The 15,861-nt window shown below is 41.2% G+C and overlaps 1 protein-coding gene across 5 annotated transcripts in view; it reads left to right on the forward strand.

Annotated features, from left to right (window-relative positions):
- The window catches only part of NDST2 (N-deacetylase and N-sulfotransferase 2), a 241,202-nt gene that overhangs the window by 165,493 nt on the left and 59,848 nt on the right, over positions 1 to 15,861 (forward strand). For all 5 annotated transcript variants that reach the window (XM_077454536.1, XM_077454537.1, XM_077454534.1 and 2 more), the window contains 2 exons: positions 9,928 to 10,015; positions 12,642 to 12,796. In XM_077454536.1, the coding sequence (XP_077310662.1) occupies positions 9,928 to 10,015; positions 12,642 to 12,796 (243 nt within the window). The remainder of the gene's footprint in view (positions 1 to 9,927; positions 10,016 to 12,641; positions 12,797 to 15,861) is intronic.

The raw sequence follows: 15,861 nt of genomic DNA on the forward strand, positions 1-15,861 counted from the left end.
TCACTCATAGATAGAGATATATATATATATATATATATATATATTCTGTTTTGTTCTGTTCTGTTTGATGATCATCCATTTACAACGTTTTTTTCATAGCGATGCGTTGATGTCCGTTTTTTTTATATCCGGCAACGGAAGGATGAAATAAAAAAGGGGCCTTAGACTAACATGTTCCTCCCTCCCTACTGTCAGCAGACTTTAGCTATGCTAATCAGATGCTTGATTACCTCACCAAAAGCAGGTCCAAGAATGGAATTGTGCAGCTGATGAGCAGATTGCATAGCTAAAGCTGGCCATACATGGATTGGAATTAGGCTGGTTTAGGTAGGGACCAGCTGAATGTAGATTCATGTGTGACCACTGTAGTTGAACAGAAGTAAATCAACCGCTCTGTCTGATTTTATCAGCTCGGCGCCACAGGCTGCCATTCTGATCCATGTGTTCTGCGGGGAGAGTCTACCATTAAAGTACAATAGTGGAGGGGGAGGGATTGCCCTATCCACCTCAGATGTCTGGATGGGTAAATCGGATCAGTTTGACCCATATATGACCCGCTTAAAGGGGTTCTAAAGTCGTTTGTCATTTAAAAAAATTGAATAAAAAATGTCACATCTGTGCAAGGGTATTGCAGAGTGGCCCTGATCTTCTGGGGTCCCTCCTCCTCTTTTCCCTGGGAGCACTTGTGCGGGCACGCGCCTATGTTCTGCTGTGTCCTTTGACACACACAGCAGGACCTGGCCCCACCCTCTGGCTCCTGCATCCATTGAATTTGACTGACAGCAGCGGGAGCCAATGGCTCCCGCTGCTATAAATCTATCCAATGAGGACCGGTGGTAAGTAAAAGGGGGGGCAGCTGTGGCACAGGAGGTTTTTCACCTTAATGCATCCTAAATCATGAGGGTTTAACTTCTACACCATCCAGTGTCCAGCTCCCTCCTAAAGGGTGCCTGGAATCGGCAGTAAGCTGGTGCATCACTCCCTCTATTGGCTGTTTTGAAAAAATACTAATACAACATAGTGATTGTAATAAGTATTAAATGACTATAGAACGCCTTTTTTTAAAGCGGAGTTCCAGGCTTTTTTTTCGTTTTTTAAAAGTCAGCAGCTACAAAAAGTGTAGCTGCTGACTTTTAAGAAACACACTTACTTGTCCAGAGGTGCTGCCGCACAGAGACTTGCTCCTTTCCGTGGCACCGCCATAGAAACTGTGGGCACCCGGCCGTGAAAGCTTGCTCATGCATGTGTCGCTCTGCACGCTCCAAGTGGACAGGCAATCTTCTGGGACCTGTGACGTGTCCCATAAGATTGCTGAGAGGAGGAGTCGCCTAGTCGGCCTGAATTCGGAAATGGGACAGGAAGTCCCACTTAAAACTAGGCACCCACTCCCCGACCAAAAATAATGACATGCCAAATGTGGCACGTAATGGGGCGAGGAATGCTTAAAGTGGATTTTCCACTTTTGGGTGGAACGCCACTTTAAAGTGGTGCTGAAGGTTTTTTACCTTTGTGCGATCATGAAGATTAAAAAAAGTCAGTGCAGCTCCCCCCCTCAACCCCCTCTATTACTTAAGCCCAATCTCAATCCAGCAATGTGCACAAGAGCCGAGGCTCTCCTGGGTATCTTGCTCCTCATTGGCTGAGATTGGGGGAGGGGGGCTGAGCCACGTATTATGGACATAGAGAGCCGGCTCCGGAGCAAGCATGCACAAGTGCCCCCATAGCAAGCAGCTTGCTATAGGGACACTTAGTGGGGGGAGGGGCACCGAGTATTAACAAAACACCCGTGAAGGGGAGGATCTATAGTTTTTTTTTTTTTTTTCTCATTTTGGGTAGGGTGAGAGTGTCAGATTCCTTGTCATATTTTTTGTTGCCCTGTGTCTCCATTGGGGGGATTTTACCACTCTATTTGTCCTAGTCACTGTTACAGAAAAGTTAGTGAGGGGAACCCTAAACCTTTTAAGATTAAATCTAAGGGAAAATCTTCTAATGAGGGCATCCATTCAAGAGACAACTGTTTAAGGCTGGGTTTGCACCTTTGCGATTCAACACACGTGCGCTGATGCACATTTTTACACCTGCTATGCCATGCACTTGAATGGGCCACCCAGTGCACAGAAATAGCACAAATAAAGTGCATGTACTTCCCCCCCCTTCCTGCCCAGTATAAGTTTTAGCTTACAGCGCTATCGCACTTTGAATGTCAATTGCGCGGTCATGCATCACTATACCCAAACTAAATTTTTATAATTTTCTTCCCACAAATAGAGCTTTATTTTGTCGGTATTTGATCACCTGTGCAGTTTTAAATTTTTGCACTATAAGCAAAAAAGTGCGCCAATTTTGAAAAAAAACTGATCGGCAGCGCTGGATAGGCAGCACTGATGAGGAGCTAGTGACAGGCTTTACTGAGTGGTACTGATTGGCACTTTGATGGGCATCACTGATGGGGTACTGATTGGCATTTTTTGGGGCACTGATCTGTAGTTTCATGGGCACTGACAGGCTTTATAGAGGGGGGCAGGCTTGCAGGTTATGAGCATTGATTGACAGCTGATGAGCACCCCCCCCCTTCCGAAAGGGAGAGCCACTCATTGGCTCTCCCTGTAAGCGCGAACCGAGGAAAGCCGTTTAGCGGCACTTCGTGGTTCACGCAATGATGAGCTGTGATTAGTCGCAGCTGATCACATGGTAAGAAGCCTCATACAACGATCAGAGTTGTGGTGTGTCAGACTGACAAACAGCACCCCTGATCACCGCGCACCAACTGTTATCCTGATCACGTCATATGACATCCGATCAGGATAACTAAACCACTTTGCCACTGTCATTTTGCTATATGGCCGATGGCAAGTGGTTAATAAAATGCAGCTCACCATGTACATGATTTCATGAGCATTCTTGCAGTAAACAGATGTAAACTGAGACTAAGAAGATTACCTCTAACTTCCTGTTGGGTCTCTGGGAAGACACCAAGTGAAGGAAAATTTCTACAATGGTTCACTGACTTTATTTTTTATTTTTTTTGTTCTCTGTGCGTACGGTAATTTATATTTTTAACCACTTAAGGAACGCCTCATGCCGATGTACGTCGGCAGAATGGCACGGCTGGGCACAATCACGTAGATGTACGTGATTCTTTAAGTGCCTAGCTGTGCTCCGTGACCGTGGCCATGGGACCAGCGGACCCAATCGCCGCTGGTGTCCCGCAATCGGGTCACAGAGCTGAAGAACGAGGAGAGGTCTGTGTAAACAAACCTCTCCCCATGCTTCCCTGTGTGGCTGTCACGATAGTCTCTTCCCTTTTTATAGGGAAGGACGATCAGTGACGTCACATGCCAGGCCACGCCCCCATACGATTAAAAAAAACACATAACGTCATACATAATACTACACTGCCCCCTAGTGGTTAACTCCTTCACTGCCATTGTCATTTACACAGGAAGCAATGCATTTAAATGTCAGATATACAGAAATCAATGCTAATGGTCCCAAAAATGTGTAAAAAAATGTCCGATGTGTCCGCCATAATGTCGCAGTCACAATAAAAATCGCTGATCGCCGTCATTACTAGTAAAAAAAAAAAATTAACAAAAATGCTATAAAACTGTCCCCTATTTTGTAAACGCTATAACTTTTGTGCAAACCAATCAATAATCGCTAATTGCAATTTTTTTTTTTTTTTTTACCAAAAATATGTAGAAGAATACGTATCGGCCTAAACTGAAGAAAAAAAATGTTTTATATATATTTTTTGGGGATATTTACTATAGCAAAAAGTAAAAAATATTGAATTATTTTTCAAAATTGCCGCTCTGTTTGTTTATAGCGCAAAAAATAAAGCAGAACTTCACTGTGAGCATTAGTAAGTAGTTCGTTTTTTTTACTTCCTGGTTTCCAGGCATATGATGTCATACATACCAAGTGTCTTCAGGAAGGGAGGAGGGGTTTTGTCAGCTAAACACACCTATGTGTGTGCATGCCTGAGCTAAGGGCATATAGATTCCAGGAAATGCTGCATGAATCATTTGCCCTTACTCAACATGGCCACAATCTGAAATGCTAGGGGGTGTTTGATTTCTCAGCAAAATAAAGCACAAGGACATAGATGCGTGCATTTACTTTGAATATAAAAAATGTATTTAAATGTTTTTGGTGCACAAATGTAGTGTAATTCCACTGTAAAGAGTCTATGCAAGGCTTAAAAAGTATATTCTGAATCAGGGGAAGCTGCATGGGCAGGTTTTGCTACTGAGACAGGTTCAACACCTAGTTGGCACTCATCTTGTTCGCAGCGCATACAATTTATACTGATAATAAGATTGTAAGCAAATGTTGGCTTGTCAGTTGCGTAATATTAAGATCACTTGTGTAGCCCTCGCCCTAAGGTCTGGCAGGAGGCTGCCTGGTTGTGTTGCCAGCTAAAGATTGTATTGCACTTCCAGATACAGAGTAGGATGAACACATATTTTTTATATATATATATATAATGTATGTATTTGGGAACCCTATTGGTATTCCAGGCTTACAGGATACACACATGTTAAATTTGTTTTCTCAAATTGGCATAAAGTGGATTTCTAGACAAACCACTAAATACACATTTGAAATGTGTATATGTGTGCCGTTTAAGAAGACAGGTTATAAAATTGTGTTTAGCTAGTTTTGTGATTCAGCCACGCCTGCCAAACAGTATAGCGATGTAGGTGACCTCTACTGGACTTGAGCAATAGAGCTTGGTCACCTGTGATTTGGTCATTGAAGAATAACTGGGATTGGTTCAGTACTGACCCTACCTTTCCCAACTCTTCTGTAGAGGGGATTACGGGAGTTGGATACCACGGCAATGCCAACTTTTTTTTGATAGTTTCTAGGTGAAAATGCATTCAGTTTTTTTTATATGGTTTGAAAATGTATATAGGCATAAAAAAAAAGTTCAAAAATGCACGTACAGGTAAGAAAAGCCTCAAACTTACAAGTTTGGATTCTCCTGGTGTTTACAGGGTAATGGACTTTTCTCTGAAGTTGAAATGCAGGAGTTCTAGGATCACAGCTTTAATTTTATAACATCGGCATTGTAACCGCAATACAAAGAATAGTTAATTTTAACAATCCAATACACAGTGCATCCAGAAAGTATTCACAGCGCTTCACATTTCCACATTTTGTTTTGTTACAGCCTTATTCCAAAATGGATTAAATTCATTATTTACCTCAAAATTCACAAATTGCTGCAAAAACACATTACATTCTTTTCTGCAGCTTCTCCATTCAAGTATATTGAACCAAAAAAAGCACTGTTTTGCGTTAAAAGTCCCTGACCTATTCCAAATATTCAGCGGCTGAAAAAAAACACAGATGTGAACGTGTCCCATAGGAAACCATGTAAATGAACTGTAGTGCGTTTCTGCAAAAAGCACCAATAAACATATAGATGTGAACCAGGCCTATAGACGTTTAGTAACATAATGGGGTTAAAAAGACTAAAATTAGCCCTTTATAGTACAAAAAAGCAGATAATCACTACTGGAAGGGGTTCATTTACTGTAGAACATGTATATGTAGAACATGTAGAATATGTACAATAGTGATGATATTTTTGTAATATAAAGGGCTCATTTTAGTTTTATTTTTATTTATTTTTTTACCCCATTATATTACTGGCCGATTAATCGATTCGTTGTTTCAGCCCTAGTGTACAGAAGCCCCTAATAGTGTGGAATTGAAAGATGTTGATTTTCATTAGACCTTGTTCACACTGGTGGGGTTTGTCATGTGATTTGACAGTTCTCAATCGCATGACAAGTCGCACCCCATTGCCAGCAATGGAGCTGTTCATATAGGGAAACCTTATGATGGATACACCTGATTGGGAAGATTTTCCTTACTTTGGAGAGGTTTCCACTCACTACCTGTTGAATCTCTGAGGCTGTAAGCGAACAATTATCTCCTCAGTGAGTGAAGGAACTCCCAAAAAATTTGAGTGGGAGTTTACACATTCCCTACTTTATACAAAACAAAAGAAAAATGGCTTTAATTATGATGGGGGTTTTTTTGCACATTATACCATAAATTGGATGAAGGTGCTTCCTGTATAAGTCTGTTGGTGAGGAAAATAATGTTTTAGCAGCACAGGCAGTGCTAGCAGTTACCATTAAAAGGGTTTCTTTTGGCTTTGTTTTCTTCCTGTATATGACACACTTGTGCAGGCAATGTTTGAGACAAACTGCTTGTGATATTAGGTCAGTTGATGCAGTAGGTATTGGCAAAGGGATGTTTCTCTTGGCTGGAGACGTGAAGGGAAAGAGAATTTGGGTTTCTCTCTGGTTACAGAATAGCAAACAGAATTGCTATGGTGACTTGTTGCTAAAAAAGGTTTAGCTACCTCATAAGACATGACCTTAGAATAAGGATTTCCTCAGAGATGTGTTTGATGTATGAAATCCTTTAATTGGGTTTGTACCAATACGGAGACAGACTCATTCCAAAAGTATGCATGTGTTGGATAACCTTTTTATAGGCCAGCCTTTCTCCTCCTCCGTCCTCTGAGTTAATTAACATTTCCTTTTTTCAGTCCCAAAAAAAAAAAAAGCATATTTAAATGGTTTATTAAAGAGAAAAACCCTACATATTCAATATCCATTTTTTTTCTTATGAAGGTCTTATTGAATGGAAAATAACAATTCACTATTTGTCGAAAACACCACTATGTACAATGCCATTGTTAATTTCTTCTTACGTTCCCACCTCCATCTGGTGCGATCATCCTGTCAGAACTATAGATTGAGGGGATGGCATAGTCATTAATTGGTTAGTACTCAATTTATTCTCATTATTGCTGTCCCCTCACTTCTTCTCCTTTGTCACTGGGAAAGAAGGTCAAATGAGATTCCTTCAACAGATGCCAATAAAACATATATTTTTTCAGTATCTCATGGTTGGACCCCACAGCTAGGTGAGAATGTGATTTGGGGAACGACTGAGTGAAGTGGACAGGAGCAGGTTTGAGAGACTACAGCACATTAGTAGAGGTGTAGTATAGACCATTCTTTTACGTTCCAGTGGTATAGTGTCAAACACCAACACTTTAGAAAACTTTTTGGATGGGGGAATTTTTTAGCGCACCTTCTGGGTCCTTTCTAAGTTTAAAGGTTTCGTACCACAATTTTTTAGATAATATACATGCTGTTAAGCCTAAGTATATTTTAAAGATCATTTTGTTACTCTCCTGAAGAAGCAAGCCGGGTGGTCTTCTGAATCTTAGCCAAAGTCATAAAGAACTGTCTTCAGGAAAAAGAACAAGGGGGTCCTGGAAGAGATAACATGGCCCACCTGAACTCAACATCATTGTTTTTTTTTTTTAGGATTATGTGAAGAGATGGAATTAACTGAGACAACCTAAAAACACAAGAACTATGGTTAGTTATCCAAGACTTTTGGAACAACCTACCTGCTGAGTTGCTTAAACTTTGTATACAAGCAGACCCAGCAAAAATGTATTCAGTTTTTAAGGCAAAGGATACACTTTTTTTTTTGTTTATGCACTTTGTAGGTTAATGGATAAAGAAAAACGATTCAATGCATTTTTTTAAAAGCGTCTTCATTTTTACAGCGTTTTTTTCACACACACACTCATATTTTTTTGGGCAGTACTGTAAATATCTTTTGATATCTGCAGAGATTCTAACCCAGACTGTCCACCTCTATTGAAATATAACAAAAAAGTTGAGCTAAAAGGTTAGTGGGCCTTGCAACCATATGCTCAGTGTACATTGTAGAGCTGCAACTAACGATTAATTTGTCTGTCGACTAATCTATCGATTATTTCTTCGATTAGTCAACGACTATCCAATTATTTTTTTTATTTTTTAATGAATCTAGTGTTTTTTTTTGATTAGCTATGCATTGCAGGGCAGGGCAGAGTATTGCAGGGCATTGCAGGGCATTGCAGGGTATTGCAGGGCAGGGCAGAGTATTGCAGGGCAGGGCAGAGTATTGCAGGGCAGGGCAGAGTATTGCAGGGCAGGGCAGAGTATTGCAGGGCAGGGCAGAGTATTGCAGAGCGCATAGTATAGCATAGTATTGCAGGGTATAGCAGGGCAGGGCATGGCATGGCAGGGCAGGGCAGGGCATGGCAGGGCAGGGCAGGGCATGGCAGGGCAGGGCAGGGCAGGGCATGGCATGGCAGGGCAGGGCAGGGCAGGGCAGAGTATGGCATGGCAGGGCAGAGTAGAGTAGAGCATGGCATTGGCAGGGTATGGAGGGATGGCTGCATCCATCCGACCTCTCCCCTCCACTGCACAGATCAGTACAGAGAGGGGAGAGAGAAACCGGCGTCATGTCATGTCCATCGGAGCGATCACATTGTAAACACCTGGGTGTAGAAAGATGGCCGCCGCTTCGGAGCTAGGCCGAAGCCGCGGCCTCTCCTAAGGCCGAGACCGCGGAGCGCTCCGCGGATCGCGGCATGTGCGCACGGATCGGTGACGATCCGTTGCACCCCTAGGGACGGCGGCGTGAAGGGGGAGAAGAGAGGGGGACGGCGGCACGGAGGGGGAGAAGAGAGGGGGACGGCGGCACGGAGGGGAGCGGTAAATGCTAAGCACTGCCCCCACTGTGACGCATCGACGCCCTGCACTCACGTCAACGTATTTTCTTAGTCGACGTAGTCGATTGCGTCGTGGCAGCTCTAGTACATTGGCAGTTAATTCAGTCCTCAGAACACTAGAAATGTTTTAAAGCGGCATATTTTTTCCTCTGTCCATCCAGGTTACCTATGACCTAATGGAGGGAGTATGATTTTGCTGCTAGGAAGTAGAAACTAGTAGGATGCCAACATTAATTTCCAGTGCAGGTTGATGGCCTAGGTGTGTTGGTCTGCACTGGGCAGCCATACTTGGCCAAGTTTCAATGCATGGACGAGGCAAATTTCCTTATGTCCCATTTGTTCAGTTCACAATACTGCGCTGCAATGTGGTGAAAAGAAGTAGAAGTTGGGATGAAAAGTGTGACCATTGTAATCTGAGCATCGGCACTGCACTCCACAGAGCAAACCAGCAGCTGTGTTACAATGTGAAACGAGTCCTAAGAAATATACAGTTTTATGTCTTACCTGCAGATCTTTGAGGCATACAAATTTGGTCGTCTCGCAATATAGAAAACCATTGCCTATTTTTGTTGCATTATAGACATGGGTGGTCTCTACTTTAATTTGAGAAGTTGAAGCATAGAGTAAAAAAATCTAACTTTTCTTTCCTGTTTAGGTGGTTATGTTAAGTGATTTCCATACTTGGGTAAACTGCATTATCATTTTATTAACCTTGTTCTGTCAGAAAAACATTTAAGCTGCTGCAGTTTTATGGTCTCATTTGCTCTTCGGAGATTCAATTCTAGCTTATAAGGTTTGCTCCCAACACCTCCATCTGTTGTCTTACTTTCACTGAAATCGAGTGGTAATTTGCTTTGATAGCTGGGTAGCTTCCTTCCTCAGCAAATCAAAGTGCAACATCATCATCAGAGTGCTTATGTGTTCTGCAGACAGAATACATGTGGGTAGTAGCTGTGAATGGACTGTAGGTGGTCTTGCATGAGATTTGTATTTATGGAATTGGCAGTAATAACTGACACACAGGTTGAATTATAAAACAAAAACAAAAAAAAGTTGACAACAGAAAGACTTCCTACCAGTAGCTCAGCCATACTATGACTTTGGATTGTCACCTAGTTTGTCATTAATCCCGTCCTGCAAAACATAGTTGTAAAGCACCATTTTCTTGGCGTGCAGAATATGCATGTAATTAAGCAATCCTGAATATGGTTCCACTATTGGAGTGTCGTCCTTTTTGATAAATCAACCTTTTGACAAATGCAGCAAGAGACCTTGGCTGCTCTCTAATACGCTGACATCGTTGTCTGTTTTTCCCTTAGGCACTGCTGAATACCCAGAGCAAGCTAAGAACACTAGTACCAAATTTCACTTTCAACTTGGGCTTTTCGGGAAAGTTCTACCACACAGGTAAGTCATTTCTTAAAAATATTTTTATTTGTTATAAGTGGGAGCATGCATCCGTGCCTTCTTTAATTTGAATGATAAAAATGGGAACTTTTGAGAACTACTAAATCTTAATGTGGCAGAAAAGTCTGTCCGATTTATCTGTCTAGTATTGGCAATCTGGATTTTATTGTAGACAATGGATTGCCGCACTGTGAACACAGTATTGTATTGTTTTATTGGAGTTGGTGCTGGAAGATTGTCATTCTGAATAACAATATTTGATAGCCAAGGAGTTCCTGCACATCACGCTATTTTCACATTGTGACTTTTTATAAATAAACATGTTTGATGATCAGAGTATTGTTGGGGATCTTGTAAAGCCATTCAGTGGGGTCCAGTAGCTATGTCCTTGCCTAGAATGTTAATAATTTTGATGTAGTGCACATTGGACCTATGGAATGCTGGGATTTGTGGGGCTGGCTCTATATGGCAAAATACTTGGTAAAGAAAACCTTGGTATATATGGTAAACATTCTGCCTGATAAAGCCATTTAAGAAGTGTAGGTAAGTTTTCCATTTTTTCTTTTTTTTTTTTTTTTTTTATGACAAGCAGGGGTAAATTGAGTACTAATTAGCCCTTGTACACACGGTCGGACATTCTGACAACCCAATCCGTTGGCTTTTGTCCGACACTGTTGCATACACACGGTTGGACAAAGTTGTCGGAAAATCCGATTGTACATAACATGATGACGTTATTTCGTTAGGACGGGACTACGTTCAGGCTAGTAGCCAATAGCTTTGGTCTAGGAATTTGATCTGAGCATGCGTAGCACTTTGTCCGTCGGAGTAGGCTACACATGATCGGAGTATGTCCGATCGGAGCATTTTGTCGGAAAGTTGGAAAACTTGGTCGGATACTCTGACGGAAACAGTCCAATGGAGCCCACACACAGATTATCCGACAAAACGGTCCGATAGGACACATTCCGTCGGAATCTCCGACCATGTGTACAAGGGCTTAAAAGCAAAGGAATGAAGAATTTGAAGTGTAATAATGAATACTAGTTCAGCTTAAAAATGGGGGGGGCGGGGGTTGAATACAGGAAACCAAAAAAAATTTAGAAAATTTTGAATGTGGCCTCATTTGCATAGGTACAGTGCTGTGGAAAAGTATTTGCCCCCTTCCTAATTTAATTATTTTTTTTGCACACTTAAATGACTCGGATCATCAAACAAATTTCAATATTACACAGAGATAACCCGAGTAAATCCAAGATGCAGTTTTTAAATTATTTAATTAAGGGAAAAAAGCTGTTCAAACCTGCCTGGTTTGTGAAAAATTGCCCCCTCCCATGCTGAATCGTGAATGAACTGTGATTAACTCCAATTTTTTGGAAAGCTGAGTAATATTTCACTTGCCACACCCAGGCCTTATTACTGCCGGACCTGTTGAATCAAATCACATAAATAGAAAGTTGACAGCTGACAAAGTGAAGCACGCTAACAGATCGCAAAAAGACACACAACATGCCACATTCTAAACAAATTCAACAACAGAATAGAAACCTGTATCGGTCTAGGAAGGGTTTCAAAGCCATTTCTAAGGCTTTGGAACTCCAGTGAACCATGAGGAGAGCCATTATCCACAAATTGAGAGGACTTGGTACAGTGATGAACCTTCCCAGGAGTGGCCAGCCTACAGAAAATGACTCCAAGAGCATGATGGCAACTCATCCAGGAGGTTAATAGAGGCCTCACTTGCCTCAGGTAAGATCTGTGTTCATGATTTAACAATAAGAAAGAGACTGGGCAAAAATGGCATCCACGGGAGAGTTCCAAGGCCAAAGCCACTGCTGATCAAAAAGCAGAAAGACTCATCTCACATTTACCAAAAAAGTCTTGATTATCCCAGAGACTTAGGCAAATATTCTGTGGACTGATGAGCCAAAAATCCTACTTTTTGGAAGGTGTGCGTCCTGCTGCATCTGGCACAAAACTAATACAGCTTTTCATAACAAGAACATCATACTAAAAGTTAGACATTGGTGGTGGTAGCGTGATGGCCTGGGGCTGCTTTGCAGCTTTAGGACCTGGGCAACTTACCATAATTGATGGAACCATGAATTCTGAGCTCCTACCAGAAAATCCCAAAGGAGAATGTCCGACCATCAGTTCGTGACCTGCATAATGCAAGTGCACTTGGGTTATGCAGCAGGACAATGATCGGAAATGCAACAGCAAGTCCACCTCCAAATGGTTAAAACAAAGCAAAATGTAGGTTTTGGAGTGGCCTAGTTAAATCCAATTGAGATGCTGTAGCATGACCTTACTCAGGCCATCAAGGGTGGCACAATCAGTTATTAGGTTAAGGGGCAATTACTTTTTCACATAAAGCCAGGCAGATTTGGACAGCTTTTTTGACTTAATAAATGAAACCATAATTTAAAAACTACGTATGCAAAAAAAAAATCATAAAGGGGGCAAATATTTTTCACATATGTATATGGTGATGTTTAATATTTTTATGTGTATATGTATGTATGTATATATATATATATATATATATATATATATATATATATATATATATATATATATATATATATATAATATAATATAATTTTTTTTTTTTTTTTTTTTATAGGCACCGATGAAGAAGATGAGGGGGATGACATGCTGCTCATGCACAGGAAGGAATTCTGGTGGTTCCCACATATGTGGAGTCACATGCAGCCTCACTTATTCCACAATGTCACTGTTCTTGCAGAGCAGATGAAACTCAACAAGCAGTTTGCTTTGGTAATGCCATTTATATAACTGTACTCTAGATCTTTTCTTGGGTTACTACCATGTGCTGAAGAATATATTACGGTTTCTGAGAAAACGATATAGTCATACATGTATAGCCATCTGCTTCTAAATGAAGTCCATAGGAAACTGTTATATCTGGAACTGCTCCAACATACCTGGAAGGCCACAAATGAATTGGAAGTATGGGTATTCATTATTGGGGTACTGCTTTCCAATTATTTTCAGGTGGTAAATATATGGTATAAAATGAAAACAATCAGCGCACACAAATCAAAATGTAAGAGAAATTGCAAGCTGTACTCCAAAGGTAAATCACAAAGCCTCAAAAAACTGTAAATGTAAAAACTAGTATAGCGCAATATGAGTCCATAAACCTGTAAAAGCAAACAGTTCTTGGCAATAAAAAGGTGGGATCACCTCGCCAGGGAAAACACAATTCGAAATTGCTGAGTAGTCTGACTGATCCTCCACCACCAAATCCAAATTCTTACCAGATTGGAGTGACCTCTGAGCTAACAGAAGGTCATACAGCTTGCATCGACACATGGGATAGAGATGGTAAGTGGAGAAAGCGGAAGACACCAGATGATCCAGGAGCCAGGATATGGACGAGTAAATGTGGATGGAAAAGAGACACGATCTAAGTGTTCTCCATAAGGTGTATTTATTCAAATGATCCACAATACGTAAAATCTAGTGGCCGTATAAAGCACTGCCACAGCAATGCAATAAAATGGCAAAGTGAAAGTAAAAGCGGCGTGTAAACAAACGCAGAGGGGCAGAACAAGCAATGTAACAGAGATGACTGTGGATGACGACCGCACAATAGCTCCTCCCTTGTATGCGTTGCGTCCTACGGGACTTCGACCGTATGGGTGAGGCTAGCGCATCACCCGAATGTATTTATACACTCCCGGTCACTATGCAGAGCGCAGAACGCCGGAAGTTCCAGGATCGGAAATCCAAATACCGGAACTTATTCTGAGACAATTCCGCTCGCTCTCTAAAGGGGACACAGGCTAGCAATTTGCAAAACAATGGCACATGGACTAAAAGCCTATAGAAAATCTATGCAATAAAAGAACTAAGTAATAACTCAGTTCAAAAAGGATTACAATAAATCCAGTAATTAAAACGGACAAAAAAATCCCTGTGGTCATCGCATAACATAAAATATAACCATTATACAGAATGTAAAACATAGTAAAAACCCGTCATTTATCAGATACAAAACCTGTGTCTCATGGATCCAGAAGGATTCTCGCTGACTTAGGCTGGGTTCACACTGCTGCGGGGGGAGATCCGGATGTGATTCACACCGCAAATCGCATCCGATCTCCGTAGCGATGCGAGTACAGCCATACAGATAGTATGGCTGAATTCGCATCGCTCCCGCAGCAAACTCGCACGGGACCCTTTTTTTGGTCCGCAACAGAATCGGATCGCATGGGGGTTCACACCATGCGATCCGATTCCTGTGCGAGTCGGCAGATCGCACTGCGATATGCGGACGGATCTGGGGGTGTCATTAACATATCATTGACACTCCCAGCCGTCCGCATAGGGCAGTGTGAACTGCCGGCGGGAGTAATGCGATGCGGGAAAACGCCGCGGATTCGCGGCGTTCCCGCATCGCAGCGGTGTGAACCCGGCCTTAAAGTGGAAGTAAACTCCCTTATCGTTTTCAGCCAAGGAAGCTGCCATCTTTGCCTCTGTTTAATCTTCAACTGCCAATGTGCTGCACATGTGATCCGTTATGACACCAGCCATTGGATGGTTTGACAGTTTGGTTGAGAGCACAGCCAATGTGCAGTTGGCATTCCCGGCATGCCGGAAATGTAACAGTTTTTTTTTAAACTGTTTAAATCGATGGGTTTCCTTCCACTTTAATTGGCATATATAATGCCCTCCTCTCCAATGTTTATTGATCCTCTCTAAACCCCAAAATTTTAAGTCATTTAGGATCTATATTATGAAAATTTCTAAAACGTTTGGACACATTGTGTTCTTAGGACTTTTTTTTTTAATATTATTAACATGTTCGACTATCTGAACACTAAAGGGTCTGGAAGTCCTTCCCACATACTGGAGTCAACAATCACTCCAATACATACACAACACCAGTCGTATTGCACATAATGAGATTTTTAATAGGATGTCTTCTATTGGTAGCAGAAGCGACAAAATCCTTATGTCTTTTGGCATTGTGTTTACATTGTCTGCATGGAGGACATCTTCCGCAAGCATAAAACCCAGACAGAAAAGAAAAAATTCTGTTGTCCTTAATGACCGGAGGGCCTACATAAATGGGCAAATGCAATATGAAAAACTTTCTTAGTCTAACCAAGTTCTGAGCTAGGAGACTCATACAATACAAACGTTTTTTTTTTTTTTTTTTGTTTGGTTTTTGGTTTTTTAACTGTGACTATAATCAAAAAACTAATTTTCAGTCAGTGGATTTGAGTTGTCCTTTTTAAAGTTTCATTTTTGTACACATGTTTGGGTATATGTATCATTGTCTGACCCTTTAAAACTTACTAAGGTTCAGCAACCCATAGCAGATAACCATGTTTCATTAATTTGCATGCTCTGCAGGTGCTGAAAAATAGAATCTGTTTTTTTTTATTTTTTATTTTAGCTGATAAGGGAAAAAGAAAAAACATAGGGATGCAAGAAAAAAGCATTCTTTGCAAAATTAGAGAACCTGTAGCAAGCAATCAAATTTCTTATTTACGTTTCCCAGGTGAAAAAGCGCAAGCCCAATTAATCTCCAATGGCCAATTCTCCAGTTTTTCTGAACTATTAGTTCCTTACTTTTTAATGAACTGCACACAGTATTTATATGAAGAGAATCCAATAATGTAGTTCTACATCTGTACATGTTATCTACTTTAGGTTGGCCATATGAACCTATAATAAACCCATAAAGTAAGCAATGCTAATGATTTGGTTGTGATTACCTGGGTTCATTAACACACAGGGAGGCTTTACCATCATGTTATATCTCCCTGTGAGCAGGTATTGACCCAGCTCTCTTTTAGGGGTAAAGACCC

Source organism: Lithobates pipiens, unplaced genomic scaffold, assembly GCF_037356315.1.
Source record: "Lithobates pipiens isolate NorthernLeopardFrog02 unplaced genomic scaffold, aLitPip1_a1.2 Scaffold_25, whole genome shotgun sequence".
NCBI classification, from domain to species: Eukaryota; Metazoa; Chordata; class Amphibia; order Anura; family Ranidae; genus Lithobates; species Lithobates pipiens.